This window comes from Helicoverpa armigera, chromosome 15, assembly GCF_030705265.1.
Source record: "Helicoverpa armigera isolate CAAS_96S chromosome 15, ASM3070526v1, whole genome shotgun sequence".
In the NCBI taxonomy this organism is placed as follows: domain Eukaryota; kingdom Metazoa; phylum Arthropoda; class Insecta; order Lepidoptera; family Noctuidae; genus Helicoverpa; species Helicoverpa armigera.
Genome location: NC_087134.1, coordinates 6,760,945 through 6,781,488, shown reverse-complemented (window position 1 = coordinate 6,781,488; position 20,544 = coordinate 6,760,945). Strand labels below are relative to the sequence as shown.

Sequence of the window (20,544 nt, the reverse complement as noted above, 5' to 3'; positions counted from 1 at the left end):
ATCCAGCAATTTATTATCTAAATATAAATTTTCGCCAACAAACTTTAGGCTTACAAAGAGCCTAAAGAGCAAAGGACATCGCGATTCCAGCCTAAAGTCAAAACAGTGTCTTTAATTCTCAACAGCACTAAAACATAATTGCCGCGACAAGCTTAAGAAAACCCGCTTACCTACTGCAGACTAAACAGTCGGCCGAGAGTTGGGCCGACGATTGGAAAGAAATATTTTAAAGAAAATCATGAATTCAATCTAAAGGGCTTATTACACTTGACTAAATTCAGTCGTCTAAATGATTTAGTCACTAAATTCAGTCAAATGTAATCGCATTTAGGAAGGTAGTTTTCATTAAATCATTTAGAAACCTAATTAGACAAACCTATTTAGACGACTGAATTTAGTCAAATGTAATAAGCCCTTAAGTTTTTAGTCCGTCTATACCGGCCAGATACCTGATCGTTGTTAACATTATTTTCCATACTGATTGATGAGCCCGAACAAACTGTCGGCCGACTAAAAGTTTGCAGTATGCCTCAAACTCAAGCGTCCCCATTTCAATGCTAAATGAGAGTTAGCTAAAACCTAGTTAAGGCTAAAAGACTACAAACCTGTGTATTCGTGGCTTGTTACGTCAGTTTAGTGTCATTGTCGAAATTAATAACAAACAGAAAATGTATGGAAATGTGGTATTAAAAAGGAGTTGGTTTTGAGTCGCGTCGAGCAATGTTGAGGTTATTTTCAGTTTAGAAAGAGCAATATTGCTTAAAGGTTTCCTTTGGGTACCTATTAAGAGTACATGTTACTTAGTGTATATTGATCATCAATGACTTACGATGAAGGAAAACACCTCCGAAGAAATCTGATCAGCCATTAAAAAATCTGAATTGGGGTTGAGCAAGCCTGGTGATTAACGCTGTATTTGAAGATTCCTCTGCCCTGCTGTGAGACAATAAAAAGGCTGATGATGGGAAGTACATAAGTATAAGATAATTCTTGTACTTTACCGTGATGTCATTTTTAAACTTCCTCAAGAAGGTATTATTATTCTGAAGGGGAAGTACCGATGTACATAAATCTTGGCTTGGGTGTTTTGACCGATAATATTAATCATGGTTGTAAAATGACGCATGAGTGTCATTGTAACACTTTCTTTGTAATAAATAGCGTTAGTCGTTTGTTTTTCTTCTGTGGTAATAGGATTACACCTGTTTTTATTTATTTTCTGCATTCCACTTGATATGTTATGTTTGTTATGAAATATCTAGAAAAGAACATTATGATTCATTGACTGTAAGTTTTTTTTTTTAATATTGTCTGTTGCGATATGTAGAGGCACAAAAAACTTTTGTATTTCGGGTAACAACACAAAAAATTGACATTGCGTAAATTATGACATGATGTTTAAAGGATGTTCAGACATTGGGTAAAACAGTTCTTATCTATACAAATAGCTATATAATATAAAGCTGTTTTTTTTTGTTTTTTGAACGCACGTATCTCTCTAACTACCGGGCAGGACGGAAAATTGTTTCAGTTTTAGATAACTAATTTATCGAGGATCACGCTTCCCGTGGCTGAAACTAGCGACAAAAAAATATTGTGATTATAAAATCAAATTTAAAAAATAGTTGAAACTATTGCATGGCATTGCTTAATAGTATCTACCTATCCGCATAGATGATAACAAGCAAGATGAATCTGAAATAAATTATTTTATTACTATTTACTATTATAACAGAATGTTGATTTTCACTAATGTCAATGCTTAAGATGTGTATTAATTGACCCCATGACCAATTACTTATCGAATTACATTCCTAATCTTAAACGGTTCACACTATTAAATTAAGATAAATATAATGATATCTAATTACCCATATTAACCTTGAAAGGTTAAATAAACTTGTGCTAATAGAGTTACCATAATTACCTATTTACCACTTCCTTCCCGATATCCGTTTCCTGGTTCGAAGATAAGTCCCCTTAAAGTTTCAGCCAAATCCTTTCAGCTGATCTAACTTACACGGCTTTTTTATTTACTTTGTTCTTTATTTACACAGATATTTACAATACATAAAAAACTATCCTAGTAAAACACTACAATATCTAAAACGCGTCAAAAAATTAATCCCCATCGCTGTCAACTGGGAGCGTACCCAAGAGGCTGGCAGCATAAAGTAAATACTTTTATATAATATAAAATATATCAATACAGATTTAGGCGGTAAGTCATGTAATATTTGTGCTGAATAAATATCTAATCTATGTATCTATGTAATAGAGAACTCCGGTTTTCATGAAAAAAACGTACTTTGTGCTCATTGTGAAAGCATTGTTCATACGTGACCGTGCCCATTTAGCAAAACTTCTCGCCAACCTTTTAATAAATGGACATTTTACTCGAAGATTGCATTATCAAAAAATGCCTACTGCACTAACCATTTACAAATGAGATAAAGCCTACTTAAATTCTTCAAAATTCATTTTAGATTATTTTAATCTTTCCAGTACATTAACTCCGATTCTATGAATAAAGCATTGTACCTGTGTTTGAACAAAAATATTTCAGTTCAATTTTACAGTAGCGATAAGTGACCTTGATGCAGTAAACTGTGGGGTTGGAATATATTGGTTTCAAGGTCACTCGGCGCCATGTCAGGGGCTAAACATAGATTATAGGGGTAGGTCAGTGCATCTTTTTATTTGTGGCTTTGAGGCATTATATTAGTATAGTATTTCCTGCTTTTATTTAGTGTGGAGGTTTAAACTTCGGTACTTCAGTTATTTGTCAATTGCATGTGGTGTCATGTAGCTTATAGAATCAAAATTTTGGGATTGAGGGTAAGCTATGCCTTCGATAAAGAACTGGGATGTTCTACTGCCTAAAAATGTGTAATATCATTTCAACGTAGCTTGAAGGCATATTAAACTAAAACTTTATTTAAAGCCTCAAAAAAATTGGCGATCTAATATCTAAGTAGACACGTAGACTTGTTTGGTAAAACCATGAAGTATTCCCATATCATGCCACAAACTAATCTATGCCCAATTCTCATGAAAAGTTGAACATAGCCAGCAAAACTTAGACGTAGCTACGTTTAAGTTGCACAGTATTTTACTGTGACAATTCAGCGAGCACTTCCAAACTTGTACATACCGCTTAAGTTAGACAGAACGCCTACGCTACGTCAAAGGAGTTAAAATACACTAGAATGCCATAAAGTTGGGCATTTCTTTATAATTTTTATCAGGGAATGTCAATTCATTAACTGACCTGAATTATGAATAAAACCAAACAACATTGCAAACGATATAGTTATCGGCACGAATCTTGAGCTCTGACCTACATCTGCGCAGAAGTTATTTATTAGCAAAAAACCAATCCCGAGTGACGGCTATGACGCGATGCGCTGCGAGCCAATTACCGCTTTAGCCTGCTCCCACGCCTCACTTCATACCACAAAAGGGACCCAAAAAATTACTTCTGCGCAGGTGAAGGTCAGCGCTCAAGATTCGTGCCGATGATTATATCCAACTCTGCATTTATACCCTGACCATTTTATTTTTTCGTGCAGTTGACAGTAGCTGTCAGTCAGTACAAAGTTATTTTCCCGTGACAACTGTCAACTGTTAACTGCACAAAACATTCGGTACCATTTTATGAATGTCCTTATCCGACAGGTGTGGGTTACAAATTTTATCTGAAACAAAAGAAAACCGCGAAAAACAGCCAGTCTTTTTAAAAACTGAAGAAAACCTACTCCATGTTGTATAGGGCATGTAAGAAATGTTCCAAATATATTTTATCGAGGCCTTGTAGGGTAGGTTGGGTAGCTCTTCACTGTGTCGAGAACAACTACTTGAGATTTCTTTGACCACTTCAGTATTGTGTCACCTAACGTTTTTGGCACGTAATTAATAGCTAAGTATCACTCGTTGTGTACTCTGTAGTCTGTAATGTTTGAAGATTTTGTTCCTAAGCGAGATGGTTTTGAAAGCCTGTTCGATAAGTCATTGACTTTGTGATCGATCAGGTAATGTCACTTTCTCAAACTTTTTTCTACTATATTATCTCTGGTTGTAAAGAAATATTCAATTAGTTTATATTACAATCAGTGAGTTCAATAACTAACTAAAATTAGAATGTGTTTTCTGTAAGGCCTAGAATTTTCACCTGAAAACCAAACATTACAAACCAAGCACTAAAAAGTTATGGTAAACATGTTTCTCACGTTATGAAATTAGGCGACGACCAAAAAAATTAACAGTTGCGCTTTTTCCAATTAACAATAAAAAAAGCAAATAACAATAAAACGACAAACAGATATGAACAAAACCGCAGTTCCAGTAGCAAACATAATACACCATTTTAGCGACGACCATTATAAATTGACCCGTGATGGTTCATTAAGCTTCCGCGTCCATTGTTGGGGAAGTGCTGTGGCAAGGAGGCGGGGTGGGTCAACGTATTCTGGTGATTTTGGGAGGAATTCCCGGTATCAAACCTCCCCGGTTCGGGGGCGTGCGGCCATACGTCATAGCCAACACTCAGTGGTTATCCCCCGAGAGGAGAGCGAAAACATACAGTAATCCACCGGTTGAAATTATACGCCGACCTTGGAATTTAATATCTTAGTGGAACCTATCAAAGTGTGTAGTTTATGATCATTAGCGAGTGTGATGTCATGTCAAGTGCACCGCAATGCAAGTCTGTAATAGTTCTATTGCTGGGACTGAAACCTTACTTCCTTGAGACTATTTTAACCACTTACAAACACACGCCAAAATGTCTAATTTGTTATGTTCTATATGTATATGTATATATAACTCCCAAATCCATGTTAAGGAATGGTTTAATGAAAGATTATGTACTGTATGAGATGTTTCAGTGCAATATCCATGACCTACGCTGTGTGAGTCAAGAGCAAAATAACAAAGTCACCACTTGTCAAGTGCATCAAAGCTATCTTACTGGAGACGTGTGCTATCGTGATTAACTTTAGCTAAACAAACTTAACCTCGCATTTCCTTTTCATCCTAAAATACACAACAAAAGAGAGCTTGCATGCACGATTTCAACTATCTTGATTGTACTAAGCGTCGCCTTGAAGCCGCGCAAAGGTTACATTATATAACGCCATTAACAAAGTTCCCAATGGCAATGAAACAAAATGTAACAAGTGCAAACTTCCACCAATTATAAGGCAGGTTAAGTTCACTTCGAAGTTTTCCTCCGAGGGTTTTTACAAGGCAGGTCTTCGTATGAATAATGTGCCGTACGAGTGCCGGATATTATTTGTTCCGAGAATTTTTTGAAAAGAAATTGTTCCCCGTAGTGCTGCCGTGCTGCCGGGCGTGGGATGTAGCATTTCCTAGTACCTCCAGCTTAGAGCTTTAGAATTCTTGGAATATAGTTTAGTGGAAAATTCGTGGGCGATATGTTCTTCTGTCGTCCTAATGTTTCACGATTATCTGAAGCCGCATCCTCGCGCGGTATTATGTCATTATTTCACAATGACATTACGGTTTTTCGTCTACATTTACAAAAAAAGATAATTTATTACGGCATCTACTCGAATCGTAATCGATGGCTTCAATTGTGATTTTTATCGCGAAAATACGTTGCAGACAAAAAGTTTGCTAAATTAATCAAATGTACTTAATCTAGATTAATTTCTCTCTGGTTTTTGTGTGTTACGAAGCGATGTTAACCTATACATTATTCACGAAAAGTGCTAACTCTAATTAGCTTGATGAGTGTTTTATTTTAAAATTCTAATTAATACAGGCAATATATATTGTATGACTTTGTAATGACAATTAAAATAAAGTTGAAAGTTCGAATAGTCGCAGTGTATTGAGATTAATTATAAAATGAAAAACCAGAGTTATTTTCATGAAATAAAAAAACTTTTAAAATTCAAATAGACTTAACACGAATAAGTATTTTATCGATCACAACACAGAACTAGGTTGAGCGCAAGTTTGTTCGATTGCTTTAAATCGAGAATTGCAGTGTATGCAAGTCGCGTGGGAAGCCGACGCCGACCTCATCCCGCAATCGATTCACTATATCATATTGAATTACTTTTTGGACATGTACAACTTATTTTTGTAGGAAAAATAGGATGGAAACTGGAGATAAGCATTTAAAAGTTTTGTAAAGATTCAACGCAACGTGGCATCTAAGAGTCAAAATACATAATATGGTGATTATGATATGAAGATGAATTGGATATTTTACACTTATTTGCTAAGACAGTAAATATAATTGTGTATTTATGTATTCGTTTAGTGGTGATTGGCGATTTCCTTCTTGTCATAAGAACAGACCTGTGCATTGCAGTGTGATAATGCAATGTCGAATGATGATGGAAAGCCTTCTTATTGCACACAGTTTCGCAAAATAGTTTTTATATCTAAATAAAGAGTGCGATTTCTATTGGTTTTATAATTTATAGCTTTATTAAAAATGCTGTAAGTGTAGGAAGGTCCTTGAAAGGAAAACCAAGGAAATATAAATAAAATAAATTATAATTAAAAGCCAATAAAATTTATAAAGTGCAGAGGAAGTCTATGAAAAGAAAATCATTATTAATAAGTAATTGTTTTAAACGCAATAGAACATTACTAGAGATCATAAATCTGTTTATTACAAGTCCGTTTTTAGGAATAATTCACACCGAAATAATGAGTAAACTGATGTTATATTCTGAAAATATTTGGTTAAGAATATTTAAATTAATATTTTAGTAAATTATAACAAGAAATCGGAATACCAGAAATCACAGAAGTAGGTACATAATATATGAAGCCTCCATTTCAAGGAACATTGGTTTACGTTAGTCACTGAAAGCGATAACATAACCTTCAGTGTAAACCATGCCTAAAGCGTAAAATCCACAATGAAACAAAACAATATTTTAATTCTAAGAAAAAACGATCAAAGCAAACTATACATACACGTGTTTATTTTATTATATAAATACGTAATTAGTGATGTGATGTTCTTTTGTTCGTCTGAAAATTAAGAATTTAATGCCTTGTTGCGTTCTCTATGCACTCTTGTTAGCTGTGGTCATTTATTGTAATTTTACTAACGCTTTGTAAGGACAATCTTGTAGTAAACTTTGCTGTATCTGGTTAGACCGGAGGGGTACGAAAAATAATAGTGAAATAGATAGGTCCTTTACAGTTATACATACATGCCCAAATTCATGATAAGTAGATTCTATTCGGTACCATACCAAATATTGAAACGTAATTTATATGAAATACATTTAATGATGGAATGACAATGAAAACAGTAAGGAGAAGCCCAAATTTTTTACCGAAAATCAAAAGTTAAATAACAATTTTATAAGAACCTTCTTCCTATTTTTAGCCCTGTATTGTTCGTTTTATAAGAAACAATATCAATCAACGTCTAAGGATGGTCCAGGTGCGATTTTTTCGCGAATTTTATGGAACCGTTTTTGTCCCCGATGACCCAAATATTTTCAAAGTGATACTTCAGCGTGGAAAATTCTTTGATGCCACACTTATGAAGGAAAAATTATATAGATAGTATATAAGAAAGCGATTTGAATTCAAGTAGTTAAAGTTATCTATATATACTGCAAGTTACAGGTCTCTTCTCAAACAGAGAAAGAAAGACCACGTTATACTCAAGATGTTTTCTTTATCTCTAGTCAGACATTAGTGTCCAAAATACCCTTAGAACTTAGAAAAGTAACATTTGAACAAATAATACTTTTCGTACATAGAAGTATATGTACCTAAGCTTTTCAATCCTAAAGCAAAACCTACTAATCAAAAACAAATAAACTAATCAGTTACATTATCCGCTTACAAAATACCCACTTTGTGTCAGCATCACGTAAATCCGGACTAAATCTACAACCAAAATAGTCACAATTCAGGAATCCAATGTTTACAAATTAATCTGAAATTAGCATCGAAACGAAAATAAATGGAAACTACAAACATTGCTAACATAAGCCTAATATTAGCCGAAGTACAATATCATAAAGTTTAGTGTAGTTACATTAATGTTATCATAATGTTCACGATAATTTCTACGAAACAAGCAGTAATTGGTACTCCTTTTATTCACGATCACGTACGGAAACCGTTGTAAAGTCATCGACAGAAACCCTCCCGATATTGTGTCCTACTTTACCGAACGCCGAAGGCCGAAAGCCGAAAGCCCGTCAAAGCCTACATTATTTCCTTTGTTTCTTTCTTATAACTTGGTATCGAGTATCGAGAATATATTTTTGTAAGTACGTATAACAATGAGAAAAGCGTTACAGAGCGATTAATATTTACCTTTTACGCAGAGAAATTAGAACAATGCGTTACGTCACTGTGGCTAAATGAAATATTTATTTACATTTCTTAAAGGTTTTACATATTTCTTTTGATATAATTTACTGATAACTCCAATACAATGAAAGAGAAAATATTTTCTTCTGAAACAGTGACCCACCCACGCCTCTTTAGATCATATCTGAAAACTGTAAAAAAAGCTGTATTTTGTTTAAATACAGCTTAAATGATTAAAAACAAGTCAATGAAGAGTCAGTTCAGTTCAGTTCAGTTTTGTTCCTTCATTTCTGTATGATAAAATTCCCGAAAATATCATCAGAATCCTTTCATTTCTGTATGATAAAAATAACGAAAAATAACATGAAATATGCACATATACACTTACAGTAATATAACAGGAAAAAATCTTGTTTAATCTCGTTGGATTTTCGTGACAACTTATCTAGTGTGTCAATTATGATCCGAGAAGGTCAAATACATACATAACATTTATTTCCTACGAAGTCACAACAGTACCTACACGGTATTTTTATATACGCTAAATACCAATATAATGCTTATACTAATGTGCTTGAAAAAGTACATGTTTATTGATATTTCACGACAGTTCATTGTATAGGATAACCAAGGCCTAGATTTAGGTGTGAAATCAGCTAACGGCCTTTCTCAATATTCTTTACATCCGTTGATTTGCCCACCAGAGACATAATTTTGGCATAATTTTCCCATACATCATCATCATCATCTCAGCCATAGGACGTCCACTGCTGAACATAGGCCACCCCCTTAGGTCTCTTACAGATACCGGTTGAAGGCGACCTGCATCCAGCGTCTTTAGACAACCTTTATATGGTCGCCTGTCCACCTTGGTGGACGTCCTACGTCCTAGTCCCATACGAGTTATGTCAAATTTCTATCTCCAGTAATCAAAATATGGATTTAGATGCAATATTGGGATCGGTCGTATATATTTGTACAAACCATACGCGTCTTTTCACAGTGACGTTTATTATAACACTTTGGAACTAGAATGCAATCATCAAAGAACTAATTTAATCCGTCCCAAATTGCCGTCAATCCAGACGGAATTATATTATTCTTGATATCAGACATTTATTTATATGTAACTGTTGAAGAACGGCATATGTGAAATACAAAGTTGATCTCTAACTGTGAATTTATATGTAACCTATGTATGTATACGTTGATTTGCGATTAAAGACTGAATTTTGACATTACCTTCATATAAATTATATCAAAAGATAATCCCTAAAAATGTATAGAACAAAAGCCGGAATGGAAAACAACTTATATTTGGGAAGATTGAGCAGACATACTCTTATCGTTAGGTTCTACTAGCCAGTTTGGTTACAGTTTTACAGAAAACGAATTGCATATTTGTGTCCTCCTATGTATGGTCTACTTTACCGTACATTCTTACATTATTTTAACCAACTTTTTTTGGGTACCCTCCTTTCAATCTCCAATCATAAAAAAATGGATGGATAAGTTATAGAAATCAGTTAATGAAAAGTAAACACGTATTGACTTGATGGCCAGTTATCAAATCGCGCAAATAACTTGAACGCGAAACGCTTTACGATAATGTACGTAGTTACTTTCTCAGAATATTTACATTTGTTTACACAGTGTGTTATGTACTGTACGAAAGTACACTTATTCATGCTTTGCCTCCGTTTGCGACGTAGCGGGTATTCTGCAGTTCCACTGTAAGATAATTTTTATAAAGAATCATTTATTTATTGTTATTTTGTTTAGTTATATAATACCAAAAATTAAAAATATGTTATACACATATAGAAATGTAGTCCATAGTAACTGTTTCAATAAAACTCTTTACGAACCTTCTTAATCGTTTGGTTACCATCTTGAGCTATTCTTGCACGCCTCTTTGCAATTTTCAAAAACTGCCACAAAACACGTGTTGACATGCTTAAATGTTTAGATCTACGGGAGTTTTACTAAATCATAAGTCAAAACTCGGCAACTTTTTTGTAACAAAACCTATTTTATTTTAGAGAATCACTATGCACTAGGACCATTTTCCAAGCCACTCCTAACTATAACGAAGAATAAACCTTATCACCTTAACTTTACGTGACATTTTCCTTCAACTACTTTTTTTGTAAATAGAAGACAATTTTATTTTTGGGGAACACTAGGTAGTAGGACCGTATTCCAGGCCACATCTACTACGAACATTAGGTAAACCTTATCACCTTACACTAGGGACTATGACCATATTCCAAGCCATTCATAACTAAACGAAGATATAACATATCTAAATCTTACCACATCATAATAATATACATATATCATAACTAAACCTTACCACCCTAACCTTACGTCTCATTTTCAGATGCGATGATGGTGGAGGCGGCGCGGCGACAGGCACGGGCGGGCGCGCGGCATCGCTGCGGCTCGCCAACGGGCGCGTGGCGGCGCAGTCGGCGGAGCAGCTACCGCACTCGCCGGCCGACTGCGCGTCCGTGCGCATCTCCATGGATAACACCAACACGTGCTGCACTGACTCGCTCGTCACCGCCCTCGACGACGAGACTCTGCTCTTAGGTAAGGGGTATGAAGAAATCTAGAGGAATAACATGAGGGATGTCAGCAACATCTATGGTCTTTGGTAAAGGGTTACTTAGAATAGAATGCTATTAGGAATACAAGACCTTGCAAGTTACCAATATCTCTGTTCTTTGGTAAGGGTTCTTCGAAATTTAGAGGAATAATACCTATATGGGATTTTAAAAACATACCTGGCTTTAGGTAAAGATTGTGCCGAGTGGAATGCCTTAGGAAGGACAAGGTTTGAGCTCTTAACACTGATGTGGTAATCAGCTAACCTTTTGAGTAGTGAGGAAAGTAGCTTCTACTAGCATGATCATCAGTATTCTCGGTATCACTATAACTATTCTGGCTTAATATGTAGAAACGGAGTCTTCTGCGATTGGTGGGCTGTCGGTAGATACTGTTTCAATTTGGAATCCTTTCGAGTAATGACAGGTTCAGAGAGTGTTTTAACTGTAATGACAGGTTAAGAAAGTGTTTTAGCTTCACCTCTTAGGTTGACAGTACGATATTTTAAACGCCCTTCAGTACTACCACCACAAAAGTGTGGTCTACTTATTTTAAAGAAACAATATAAAATGTACTGAATTGCTATTAAAACATATTTTACTGACGACTGGCGCCGTTAAGAGATAAAATTCTAAATCCATTAGGAAAAGTGCATACTAAACTGCACTAAAACGCATGATTCACGAAGATGCCAGTGCTTCGACGATATAGTCGTGACGCTATGCACTCGCCTCATATTGGCTAGAAGGGCAGATTTAAATCAAGTGCCAGAGGCTCCGACCTCCCGAACTATGTAAAGGTCAAATACGTTGGCACGTCACTCCTTGGACAATACTACACGTACTATTACTGACGTATGCATTCAACCCCCTCAATTGTCATGACCCATTTAAAATGCTTCTTCCTATAGTGACGTCATCGTTTAGACGTCCAGCTACTTTTCATTTTAAATGTGGGAGCAAATCGTGCGACTATTCCCACATTCCCACTGAGTAATTTGCATTGGTGCGGCTAAGCTCAATGATGACGTACAACATTCTGAACTACGTACAATGAATGGTATGTACTAAGAATTTCCTGAGCAAAAAACCAATAGTATTTCACCAAAGTTGAGCAACAAAATGAAAACGTCACGCTGAACCGCCAAGATTGGGGTCACTAAACCGATGAGAACAACGGTTTCTTTTTCCTTTTTTAAACGGAGTTTGATCTCAATTAGAAAGAAAGAAAACAAAAAGATATATGAAAAGAAAAGCCAATGCTTTTACATTTTAGGTCGATCCCGAAACGTCAGTAACTCATAAAAACGTTCAAAAATAACGTTCACCGTTCCAGTTACTGGCGTTATTTCGGTAATCGAATCGATAGCAAAAAAATACATCCGAATTCTTAAATTGAAACAGAAACGGCTGAGTCATTGCTTAAACTATCCGCGTCAGGGTCAGTGACAGTACCTATTAATGAGAATTTAGTTCCATGATTACGCATTTATAATCTATATCATTGAAGAGTTTAACAGGTAAGATCCCTGGAAAAGGAACTAGGGTTAACCACATTAATATCGATAGTTTACTACTAAGGTCGCTACAGACTCGCCTTCCTGTACAAACAGATCGAAACGAGTATATCCTGATTGCCTCTAGTCCATTATCCTATCGGACAGTTTGTCGGCTCCTTAACCAACTTGACTCCTCTAGTCACGTCCCTATAATAACCACAATTTGTCTTGATCTCTTTTTTATATTTTGTCTCTAGCCGCTAGAGACCACTCAATCACGGGCCTACTGCCCCAAGTATTTGTTCTTCCAAGAGAAAATCGACGGCGATCTTTCATACTTAAAATGGCAGACACTGATTCTTTTAAATTGAGTTATCAACACTATAACGTAATGCCTTTGAACTTGGGCAATGAGGAGTATTCGGTGAAAAAGTACCCCGGTGCGTCATTTTCGCGTTATTAACTTCATCTATAACCGTACCTACATGGTATGTTCAGTCATCTTCGTCATGGTGGGAAGTACCTTCTCATCTATATTTGTACGGGTAAATTTTAAGCAATATTTCGCCGGATTGACGCAGCAAAATACCTCGACGAAACACAACAAAGCCTGCATGAATCGATTACATAAGAAAGGTTACTAAAATGTTCAGCTAACTCCGATTAAAAGGTCACCGTTTAAGCTTCCGTCTGCAGTTAGTGTTTTTGCTGGAGCGAGTGAATCACAAAAATGCCCCTTTGTAGCATCATAACGCTCCGGAACTCAGTCGCCAATCACAATTTAATTTTTGCGAACACACACGTACACCGGAACTGTGGAGGCATAAACAAGAGTAGAGCGAAGTTTCGGTCCGCGGTAGTAGCACCTCGCGGATATGAAACACATTTCCTTAAACAATTAGGGCTAACCAACATTTTTACAAAGTTGACGCCGCTGTCCATCCAAACAGTTAGGTACATACAATACAGTGCAGCTCATACCGAATGATCCAAAAAATACATCGGAATTTCGACTAGGTAATAAATATCGTACAGGAAGCTCTAGGGAAAACCTCAAAAATTAGATCGAGCTCGACCAATCACCGTAACACGGGCACATTACTTGAGTGGGCATCAAGGAAAAACAACCGTGCGCCGTGTCATTACAATGTTGTATGTTTATTATCAACTAATTGAGTCTGCCATAGAATCTTGTCATCCGTGTAAGTTTAAAAGCCCAATTTAGATAGTAACAAGTGTAATTTTCCAATTAGTAATAGTTCAGCTTTAATTATCCGTGAGTGTAATTGGTGCAATTAGTTGTTTGGCATTGCATTAAAATTCGGTGGCGGATTGTTTAGCGGCAGGAGGAACTATCAGGCAGTTAGCATTGACCATGAATTGGGCATGTGTGATGTGCGGCCAGGAGGCGAGCGCGCATGGCTCGGTGCCGCGGCGCCTCGGCCGCCGGAGCAGTCCTCCGCCGCCCAGTGAAGCGCGCTGACATGCCGCGCAACCCCTCGCCGCTAAAGCTCCGGACATACGCGAACCAAGCTCGCCGACTATACGATCTAACAAAACGTGTGTCGCGTGTGCAGTGCCCAACATTTTTGTTTCACGCCGGATTTGTTTCACACCGTGATTGAAATTAATCAAGAAAAATGTCGCGAAGGGGATTTTGTCACGTTCGTAGATAATTTGAATTTCAGTGTCAAAGCTTATAAATGTTGTACATGTCTCAATGTTCGGGTTTGTTTTGTCTCGTCAGCTGGGGCTTGCTAAGGGACTAACAAAATGAAATTAAATATAAAAAGTTTATGAATAAATGGGGAACAATTAGGTAAATTGTTCAATATTCTGATACAACATTATAGTGTAAATAAGGACTCGAAAATCAAGATGATAAAACAAATTAATACTAGCTAAATATTCTATTTTGTTCTCAAATAAAAAATATGGACTGGAAATAAAATTTCAGACACATAAAAAGTTTGAGTTCAAAATAGAATACGCTGCCTCTGCAAAATAAACAAATTAAACCAGTGTAATAAAAAATAAGCTTCCTAAGCAATTTATGTAATGACGTTATCGCATGTCCTAACATTGTGTAACAAATCTAAATGTCACATTTATCAACATAGAAAAGATCATTCATTTTTACAAAAATCATAGAAAAAAATATAACTAACAAAAATAAATGTTAAGTGGGTTAACACATAGTTCATAGTGCCAAGCGGGATTACCTCACCATGACTGCAGCGCTCCGGTTACTACAATACTCAGAATAGAAGACATCTCCCTAATATATAGCCGATAATATAAGTCACATTACTTTTTCCAATGTGAACTACTAACCCAGTTATTAATTTTTAAACTGAAAGAAATCTGAGGAAAGTTTGCGGTTCGTGTTTATTTAGAAAACTATGAAAAATAAACAGATAAAGTTCAAAAGTTCCAATGAAACCGTAATCTATTTCAGTATTATAAGCAATATTTTCTAGAGAAATAGAGGTTACCTACCAAGAAGTACCATAGCGCACGCTAGTTTGAAAACTTCTGATAATTTAGAACTGCAAAGTGTAGGATTAGGAACGATAAACATTAAATCGATTCAAACTTCGAACGTTACAAAGCGCGAATCCCAAAAATACTCGATGTTAAATTAGCTGCGTAGAGATCCAAAATAGTGTGCAATAACAACGGGCAATATTTGTAGGCACAAAGTAACGTGTAACAAGACTATTGCAATCCTAGCGTGATTGCCACCAGGACTGGGAGCAGCTGGCGCACTTGATATCGGTCTCACCCGATACCCCAGTTCAATTGATATAATCCACGATTCCGAACTACCAACACATATTGCTTACAACCACTTAAGTCTTGACATTGCAACAATATTATTTACCATTCGCAGTCACGTGGCGCGAACGTCGCACGATGACGATTAATTCATGTTTATTAAACAAATTAACGATACTAGTGTGGCATTAGATACGCGGCCACTAATTGCAGACGGAGAACACTGAAGTGACGATGAGAAAAAATCTCATAGACTATATTGCAAAAGGTTGAAACCAAGAAACCGGAACGGTATTGGTACGAGAGAAGTTTTGTCGTCACGGTGATAAAAACGTCATTTTTGCGGGTTATAATCGGGGATAGTTTCAGTGACGCGTATAATTTGCAATAATCTAAAGAAATAGTCAAAAATAATACAATCTACAGTCTTTATTTCAGTTCAATGAACAAGTTTACTTAAGTTAACAATCAAATCAATTGGTTTCCTATAAAGTCGGTCAATTGCCACTGAAAGAATACCACCTACGCGAATGTAATGCCCACCCACACACATCTTAGTGCTCTCCTGTGATTGACGCGTGTTCAACAAACTCATATAAAATTATCTTCACCATTGATAAATCTTAAAACATTTAAAATTAATGAATTTCCTAAAATATAGGTACTTTCTATGATTCCTACAAAATGTTCCATCATTGTCGATGTCATTTTGATACTGACCGAAATGCAGTTAGGTAAACATGTCTTGTCAGATAAATAGATGTCCAATATAACTCCATTTTAAAAACAGAATTTGTGAGCAATAAATACGTACATAGACAAAGATAATATATTCCAGAGGTGTCATGTTAAGTTGATTCGGCGTCAAACTGTTTTGCATGCCAATAAATGGTGTATGAGTGTCTGTCAGAAACCACAATTCGAATGACGTGGAGCGTTTCAACCGAATTCTGTAATGAGAGGCTTATTGGTATACCAGTGGGTAATTATCTCTCATAAACCAGATCATGTAGCATCTGAAATAGAAGAACAGGGAAGCAATAGATGGGTCTTTTGAGAGGTAGCACATGAAAACTTACAAAGATACATTGAAGAAAATTATATTTAATGAAATAACATGCTGCCATATAATTTTGAGATATGGGCAGGAGGATGATGATAATAATAATGAACATCAAATTAATCATACTCAAAGAGATACCAAAGCTATTGTTTAGCCCCCAATCAATACTCCAAAGACGTTTGAACTCAATCAATACCAATACCAGTGCATAGGTGTGGAAACCGATCCCCAAATAGTTGACTAAACCCCAGCTTCAGTGGGTACAATATTAACTCGGCTCACTGCACCCATTCACAGTGACAATAGGTGTTGCGTCTGGATCAATCGATTCGACCAATGGCCGTTTAAACTACGGCCTAATAAATTCCGTGTGAAACATCCACATTTTGGGCCATCATTTATGTTATTTTCTCATGACATTTCGAAAGCTTTGTCAATGCATCATCTACCTCGCCTTTTCCAGTTTTGGGAGCGATGTTAGTGTCATTTTGTTGTACGTAGTGACTGATTTGCTGTATCCCGTGGCTTCGCCCGCGTCCCATGGAAACTACTTCCCATAGTGCCTGTAGTGTAACTTCCCAAAAGTGAGAAATTTTTTTTTTTCAGTACAAGCTTTCGGAATCTTTACAAACAAACAAAAATCGCTTTATAATTTTAGTTTAAACTAGCTTCCGCCAGCGGCTTCGCCCGCCTGGTGTGTTGATAAAAAGTAGCCTATGTGTTAATCCAGGGTATCACCTATCTACATACCAAATTTCAATCAAATCGGTCCAGCCGTTTTTGCGTGATTGAATAACATTTGACCAGTCAATCTGAGGGCCAGTTCTTATTAGATACGAAGTCCAGACAAAGGCGTATAGAATGGAGTTATTTACATAGAGAATTACAAAATCATCGTAATAGTGTTCTTAGATAGAAATTGCAATTGCATGACAGATCATTTGTCAATTCTAATCTGTTTGTCCGTCACGTGTGCTTAGGTAGTTAGAAAATGTAAATCGCTGTGCATGTTACAACTACCTTACAAGATGATCATGTATATGTTGTAATCTGAAGCAATTTTTGTAGCTTGTATAACGTCTTTATCTTTATTTATTAAGTTCATATGAACACTCAGCTTAGAACAATTGCTTGGACGATACTTTTTTGAATAGTAATAGTATGTTATGTAGCTTTATAATTTTGTAGGTATACGTATTTTTGGTATAAGTTTCGTAAAACGTGACTAAAAATTAAAGTTCATTCAAATTCAAACATCGATATAAAAAGTTGAAATTCCATTTTAACAAAGTCTTCGTTGAAAATCGAACAGACAGTGCGGCGCCAAAAGTTTTTATGCAAAATTGAGTTAACACTATTCGTACGTTCAGCTTTTTAATAGTTTATCGGGATTGGTCGCCATCATTATCTAGATACGAATTGTAAATTTAACGGTTAAATTTCATATTTCGAAGTGACGACTTTATTCATTGTTTTTTATGGGACACGCAGTAACTGTCAAAATTGAAATTTATTATTCAGCTGTTCTTTGTGAGTTGTAGCGTTTGTATTTATTTAATGCACCTCTGGTATCGGTTCTTTGCTGCACTTGGACTTCTTTCCTTTCCAATTTAATGTCACATTATGTCATTATTTGCTTAGGTGCGTCTCAAATTCTTCATGCCTTCTTTACCTCAATAATTAGTATTCGTTATGATATAAAGCATACTGGTTCTGATAATCTTAATTTAAATAAGTAAACAATACAACATCGAACAGCGGTTCCAATTTCAAAATAATTGTAATTTACATTACCTTTAATGCCACGACTAATATTATAAAGCTCAAGAGTTTGTTTGTTTGTTTGTTTGAACGCGCTAATCTCAGGAACTACTGGTCCGATTTGAAAATTTATTTCAGTGTTAGATAGCCCATTTATCGAGGAAGGCTATAGGCCACTTTTTATCCCGGTACGGGAAGTAGTTCCCACGGGATGCGGGTGAAACCGCTGGCAGAAGCTAGTTTCAAAATAATTGTAATTTCCATTACCTTTAATGCCACGATTGAATGTCGGAGACGATGACGTAATTTTTTAATGAGTAATTATTTAAAATCGAATTGCTCGTTATCAAGCCGTGAGTAAGAATGGTCGTGAACACTCGGAACCACGTGCTTCGACCGGTTTCCTTTTAAATATATTGGTTGTTTATAAAACAAACTAATGAAATTAATTCTGTAGTGTTTATATGTCAGTTTTATATTAACCTCACAGCAAGTATGTTGTGTTTACGCGACGCTATATTTGTTCGCGTGAACGTTCGGTGGTTTATATTATTTTCGCGTAAGAGTTGACAAATATGGACATCTTGAAGCGAATTGGTTCATCTCTTCGTGAAGCTATGAGGAACGCTGTTTATTTGCCACGGGTCCCGAGAAATAAGTGTGGATTTTCTCCAAGTAAGGTTTCGTTTATTTCGTTTTCATTATTATTGGTTTGTGCAATAAATACAGTCTCAGTGCAGGATAAAAGTGTAATTTTATATTTCATTACACATGTTCAATATGCATAGCATATTATATTCGATATTCTTAGGTACTTGAAATCCTTGATGACTTATCGTAAAAGTAGACTTTTCGTAATACAGACTTGAGACTAGCCATTTTTCATTTAAAAACTGCACGTGATCGACAAATGAAAGTTAACACGGTTAACTGAGTGCTAAACAGACGTCTCACATATTTCACTGAACTGACCTTTGTTTGAGCACAATAGGTAGGAGAAATTAAAAAATCAAATGAAAAAGTCTAGTTCTCAATGTAAAGAAGCTAATGAATAATCATAAATCGTATCATCTATTTAAAAATAGAACAAAATTCATATGACCTTACAGAATGTGTTCGCTTTTAGAACGAATGCAAACAAGAAACAATAAAATAAAAACATTCATAAAAAAAACCGTCAAAACGCGCTGAAAATTGACGTCACTTCAATAAAATAAAAATACAATTCATCCATCTGGGCTTGTATTCTTCATTCAAATCGACGCTTGTGTTTTCCAATTAAAATATGATTAGCATATTTGAAGAACGCGTGAAATAAGGAAGGTTATACTACAGTGAGTATATCGTAAGATTCAATATTAGGTAAATGAAAGATATTATTCCTTAATATTTAAATAGTTTTATAAATTAAATACTTATTCAAATACTGACAGTATTAGTTCAATGACCCTTGACAGCAGGAAAAGAACTAATCTAAACTCAGACAGTTCCAATTTCAAAAATATACCAGTGCTGCCAGTCGCAATTGTGAAAATTCCTCTAAATACTGTGTATCCAGCCAGCTACAAAAACTAAAACGAGGAGAAAGCCACATGTGTTGCCTGAAGCCTAAAAACTGGGATGTTTTCGCACTCGATCTGTCTGTTTTCATTCTTTCTAATAGAAAAAACTATGTCTAAAGGACCGCTTTACTTATCAAATATTATTTTGAAGAACAGGCCTCATATTTTTGTGGAATTACTACCTATTTGAAATGTAGGTAAGTTGATATGTTTATCATAGGTTACCTATGTTATAGCTTTACGTAAAATATGGATGAAATCCATCTATATCTAATGTCTATTTTCAAAATATCTTAAAGTACCAATTGCACTTAAAACGAAATAAGAATAATGCAATTGTTAAATTTTCACATATTCCATAACTCCAAGTCAGTTTGACTGCAAAAATAAACATTTACCAGATAAAACAAATGTACGGCCAGATAAATAGCGGGAAATGGCTACAACATTTATTGTAGAAACAAGCAATTTCCGTGCCAATCGCCACACTGGCCGATCGAATTCACCAACAATTACTCGAACCGTTGGACAGTAGGACTACTGTATAGACCTGAGTGTCAAAGTCAAGCTAAACAGAGGTTCCTTACTACATAGTATAAAACAAAGTCGCTTTTGCCCCTATGTCCCTTTGTACGCTTAAATCTTCAAAACTACGCAACCGATTTTCATGCGATTTTTTTAAAGATATATTGATTGAAGAGGACTGTTTCTATGTATAATAACATCCATTAAATAGTGGGGAAATACAGTTATCCCGTGCAAAGCTGGGGCGGGTCGCTAAACGCAAATAAACTCAGGCCATGTAGGCATAGCTAACCATTGTGTAAACACAGCTCACTGCATTGATTTCCAACGTCTTATCGCTGACGACCTTTCAGCTCAAGTTGGGTCTTTCGTCACAGTTTGCTAATCCACATTCAATGGCTGGTGGGCCACGTGTGTCTTCA

The 20,544-nt window shown here is 35.8% G+C and overlaps 1 protein-coding gene across 11 annotated transcripts in view; it reads left to right on the top strand.

The window, feature by feature from the left end:
- Positions 1-20,544, top strand: part of Ih (I[[h]] channel) — a 248,749-nt gene that overhangs the window by 158,565 nt on the left and 69,640 nt on the right. For 7 of the 11 annotated variants that reach the window (XM_064037956.1, XM_064037959.1, XM_064037958.1 and 4 more), the window contains exon 3: positions 10,709-10,920. In XM_064037956.1, the coding sequence (XP_063894026.1) occupies positions 10,709-10,920 (212 nt within the window). Of the gene's footprint in view, positions 1-10,708; positions 10,921-13,858; positions 14,253-18,475; positions 18,711-20,544 lie in introns of those variants that run through there. The other 4 variants (XM_049845189.2, XM_049845187.2, XM_049845186.2 and 1 more) reach the window with 4 other exon arrangements.